Source organism: Bison bison, unplaced genomic scaffold (assembly GCF_000754665.1).
Source record: "Bison bison bison isolate TAMUID 2011002044 unplaced genomic scaffold, Bison_UMD1.0 scf7180017864349, whole genome shotgun sequence".
Lineage (NCBI taxonomy): Eukaryota > Metazoa > Chordata > Mammalia > Artiodactyla > Bovidae > Bison > Bison bison.
This window is the reverse complement of record NW_011494921.1, coordinates 241,878-246,725: the sequence shown is the minus strand read 5'-3', so window position 1 is coordinate 246,725 and position 4,848 is coordinate 241,878. Positions and strand designations below refer to the sequence as shown.

The 4,848-nt window shown below is 41.7% G+C and overlaps 1 protein-coding gene across 1 annotated transcript in view; it reads left to right on the top strand.

The window, feature by feature from the left end:
* The window catches only part of LOC104999270 (ovalbumin-like), an 18,109-nt gene extending 14,503 nt beyond the window's left edge, over nucleotides 1-3,606 (top strand). Inside the window, exons 7-8 of the mRNA XM_010854811.1 lie at nucleotides 1,224-1,379; nucleotides 3,211-3,606. Of these exons, the coding sequence (XP_010853113.1) occupies nucleotides 1,224-1,379; nucleotides 3,211-3,606 (552 nt within the window). The remainder of the gene's footprint in view (nucleotides 1-1,223; nucleotides 1,380-3,210) is intronic.
* Nucleotides 3,607-4,848: the final 1,242 nt, after the last annotated feature.

The window sequence follows — 4,848 nt, the reverse complement described above, 5'->3', positions numbered from 1 at the left end:
GACGAACCTTTGTTGGCAAAGTAATATCTCTGCTTTTGAATATGCTATCTAGGTTGGTCATAACTTTCAGCCAACTATAAAATTACAGAGGATTTATATTTCTGGATAAGTATATTAGAATACTTATTACATGAATACTTTTTCATGTAAAAGAAATAGTGAATGATTTTAAGGAAAACATAATTCTCTAACCAAACATATTAGTCACAGCTGGAATTATCCAGTATTATCTTTCCGAAGAATATTGTCATCAGATATTGAGGTCATTGGACATATAGTGAAACTATATTGCTATTACAAGTTGTGGGTTTCTTTTTTTTAATGAAAATACCAGGGCCACATTCCTGGAGATTCTGATTTGCAAGAAGTGCTTGAGTAGTTGTATTTTTAAGTAACCCGTGTGCTGCTGCTGCTGCTAAGTCGTGTAGGTCCTTCCAAAGATTAGCCAAGTTTGGGGACCTTAGTATAAGGAAGATGGAAAGGAGATTTTAATAGGGATCATAGAGAGCTACTTAAAAGGGCGAACATACCCCAAAGCAAGCAGACTTTCTAGAGGAAACAAGTCAGAATCTGACAAGTTAATGTCAAAATCTTTATTTTCACAGGAAAATCTGGTCCATTTGGTTTACATGATGCAGCTATCTTTATGTTATGACTAGCCTTTCAAAGAGAAAAACATAAAATAAGGTTATGGTCATAACTAAATTTCTTTAACTGACCTCAGTATGTGGAATTCACTTAGCCCATTGTTATGTGCTTTGCTATTAATGTTTTGTAGCTATTTTGTAATTTGCAACCCAATGCTGTGAATTGGTCCAGATTAGTCAGTACTTGAGCTGGAAAGACACTAAATTATGTTCCTTAAAGGACCTGTTTGACTTTTAAAAAATGGTTATCCTGATAAGATCTTATGATGCTTATTTCTCAACTCTTTGACATAAATTAACTGCTTCTGGGCATCAAAAATATACACTTGACTAAAAATAATATATTGAAAGGCATAAACACTTTGCACTTCAGTAGCTACTTAATTTAGGCTACCACTCCCCTTTTAGTAAGTACAACAGTGATCAATCATGGATATTTCTGTGGCAAGATGGATAGATTTTGGTTTGGTCACTCCTTGTGGGAAACTTTGGAGGATAAGATGTAAATTCCTCATGCTTTAAATGGAAACACAGAAAGGAGCTGGCTTTTTCATCTCACTGTTGTTACTTTTATAGTCTCAGAGCACATCTGTCCAGATGATGCGTCTGCAAGGGCACTTGAAACTGGGCTCCATCACAGAGCCTCCAGGGCAGGTTCTGGAGCTGCCCGATGTGGAGGATCGCCTGAGTATGGTCATCATCCTACCCAGCAAGGATGCCAGTCTGGGACAGGTAAACCACTCAGTCTTTGCAGCCACAGACACCAGAAAAGGGTCTGTGCTTGAAAATTACACGTGCAGGAAGCTGGAGATTCCAAATAACTGCTTATACTTAATGCAGTGCCGCATGCTCAGTCATGTTCTACTCTCTGTGATCCCATGGACTCTAGCCCACCAGGCTCCTCTGTCCGTGGGATTCTCCAGGCTAGAATACTGGAGTGGGTTGCCACGACCTCCTCCAGGGGATCTTCCCAACCTGGGGATTGAATATGCATCTCTTGCATCTCCTGCATTGGCAGGTGGATTCTCTACCACTGTGCTACCCCGGAAGCCCCCATACTATGCTTGATCTTAGCCAAAAGGCTAAGAAGTGGCTATGTGCACCTAAAAAGCAAAATAATCCCCAATAAAGCACCCCCACACTAGGGTATGTTACTTCTAATGGTTTTAGGTTAAGTTTTGAAAGCACAGGCACATGCGTCCTCGTCCATCTTCATGAGTAATGGTTTTAGGTTTAAGTTTTGAAAGCACAGGCACATGCGTCCTCGTCCATCTTCATGAGTAACGGTTTTAGGTTAAGTTTTGAAAGCACAGGCACATGCGTCCTCGTCCATCTTCATGAGTAACGGTTTTAGGTTTAAGTTTTGAAAGCACGGTCACATGCGTCCTCGTCCATCTTCATGAGTCGCTACTTTACATGTAGTTTTTATGTGTTATGTATCAGCACCTCTTTCAGACCAAGGGAACTGAGGGATGAATGAGAAAAGGGATGGTAGTTTAGGGAGTAGGTTGACTGTATTAAAATATTTAGTTGTCACATGAAAGAAGAAATGGACTAATTTTTTTGTAGTTCCCAGAGTGAGAATTAAAACTGATAGGTACCAATTACAGGGAAGCAGATTTATGGTCAAAATGGGAGAGGTCTTTCTTGCAAGCTGAGCTGTGCAGCCACCAAACCAGGCTGTTTATAAAGAAGTGGGCGGTCGATGTCAGGACTTCTCAAGCGGATGCTGGTGGGTGTCTCAGATGCTCCTTGAAGGGCCTCCTCTACAATCTTTTTCACATTTGAGATTAATTGATTCTAATGATCCAGAAATGTTAGTTTGATACAAATTCAGTCCCTATGGATGTCTGACTAATGAGAATTCTGGTTGGAGTTGAGGTAGAAATTCACATTGGTCGGCCTAGAATTGGGCTTTCAGGTGGCTCAGTGGTAAAGAATCCACCTGCCAAAGCAGGAGATTGCAGGTTCCGTCACTGGGTCAGGAAGATCCCCTGGAGGAGGAAATGGCAACCAATTCTAATATTCTTGCCTGGGAAATCCCGTGGATAGAGGAGCCTGGAGGGCTACAGTCCAGGGGGTCACAAAAGGTCAGACATGACTGAGCAACTAACAGCAACAAAAACAACAGCCCAGAATTACAACTTATATCCTCAGAATCTGAAGATCTCAGGTTCCAAAGACGCCTTTTAATGTGGCCAAAAGGAAGGGTAGGCACACATATAAATTTTATTGTTATAATACACAAATAGCGCAGCTTAGAGAGGGACTATGAGAGAAGCAAAAGTAAATGTTCCCTGTGATAAGTTATTGCTTTTCCAAGTAACTCTCGGATGGTGTGCCCAGGCATAGATCCCAGGGCTGCATGCCTCTTATTCAGTTATTGATCGTGGTTGCACTTTCCCCACTTATTCTTACAGATTCTGCTTTCCAAACAATGAGAAGTAGCTTCATCTATTTACAGCCTCACATCTAGTCCTTAGGATATTTCACATTTTGGTGTAATTTTATTTTCTAAAAAAAAAAGATGTTCATATTTTTCTTCTTTCTTTCTTTCCCATAGGTTATCAGAGAGATCACTCCTGAGAAACTCAATAACTGGATAAGCTCAGGCAACATGAAAGACACAGCTGTGGTCCTGCACTTGCCGCAGCTCAGGCTCAAGGGGTTCCCTGAAGACCTGGCGGCCGTACTGGAGGCTCTGGGGATGGTGGATGTCTTTGACCGCTCGAGGGCTAACTTGTCTGGCATAATTGCAGGAGGAGGCCTTGGGGTCTCCAAGATAATACACAAGGCCATGCTGGAGGTTAATGAGAGTGCTTCAGAGTTCACCCTAACCAACCAAACAATCAAAGTAGAAAATCCTGAAATATTCAAGGTGGATCATCCTTTTCTCTTCTTTATCTTACACAAGGAAACTAAGATGATTCTTTTCTATGGCAGAGTCTCCAACCCTTAAGGAAGGGATGGGATTTATAGTCAGCTTTCTGATTCTTGAAATTAGCTTGCAGAGAACTCTCAGTATAGGTACAACTAAAGGGGATACACCATACTTTTTAGCAACGTTTTGCCTTCAACTATCTCATGTAGAACATCCAACCCAGCCCTTTTTGGTTTGGTTGACTTTGACTAAACAAGTTAGAGCACACTGTTAATTATACTTATTAAAAATTATAATCCATACCATTTCTTTTTCCTTTAAAAAAATAACAGCTTTGTTGAGATATAATGCACACACTGTAAAATCCTCCATTTATTTGTATCTATTTACTTATTTTAACTGAAGCATGGTTGACTTACAATATTATATTGGTTTCAGGAGTGCAATATAGTAATTCAATATTTTTATAGGTTATACTCCATATAGAGTCATTATAAAATATTGATTGTATTTCCTGTGCTGTACAATGTGTATTTGCATTTTTTTTATACCTAGTAGTGTTCTTGCCTGGAGAAGCCCAGGGACGGGGGAGCATGGTGGGCTGCCGTCTATGGGGTTGCACAGAGTCGGACAAGACTGAAGTGACTTAGCAGCAGCAGCAGCAGCACCAGCACCTTGTGGCTCAGCTGGTAAAAAAAATCCACTTGCCATGAGGAATTCAGGGAGACCTGTGTTTGGTCCCTGGGTTGGGAAGATCCCCTGGAGAAGGGAAAGACTACCCACTCCAGTGTTCTGGCCTGGGGAATTCCATGGACTGTAGAGTCCATGGGATCGCAAACAGTTTGATACGACTGAGAGGCTTTCACTTTCACATTGGATTTGAAAGGTTGAAGCTTTCATCAAGCTACTGGACTCTGCTCCCTGCTTTGAAAAATAAACCACTTTTATTTTATTTTATTTTTTTTGGCCATGTGATCTCAGTTCCCTGACCAGGGATCAAACACACACCCTCTTCACCTCTGCACTGGGAGTATGGGGTCTCACCCACTGGACTGCCAGGGGGGTCCAGTGTTGTCCTGTGTTTGATCATACTTTCCAAATACCTATTATGCAGGAGCACAAAGTGGGCATGGCCACTGATGGACACGATATCAGCCATTCAGTTCAGTCACTCATCGTGTGAGACTATTTTCGACCCCATGGACTGCAGCATGCCAGGCCTCCCTGCCCATCACCAACTCCCAGAGTTTACTCGAACTCATGTCCATTGAGTCGGTGATGCCATCCAACCATCTCATCCTCTGTCATCCCCCTCTCCTC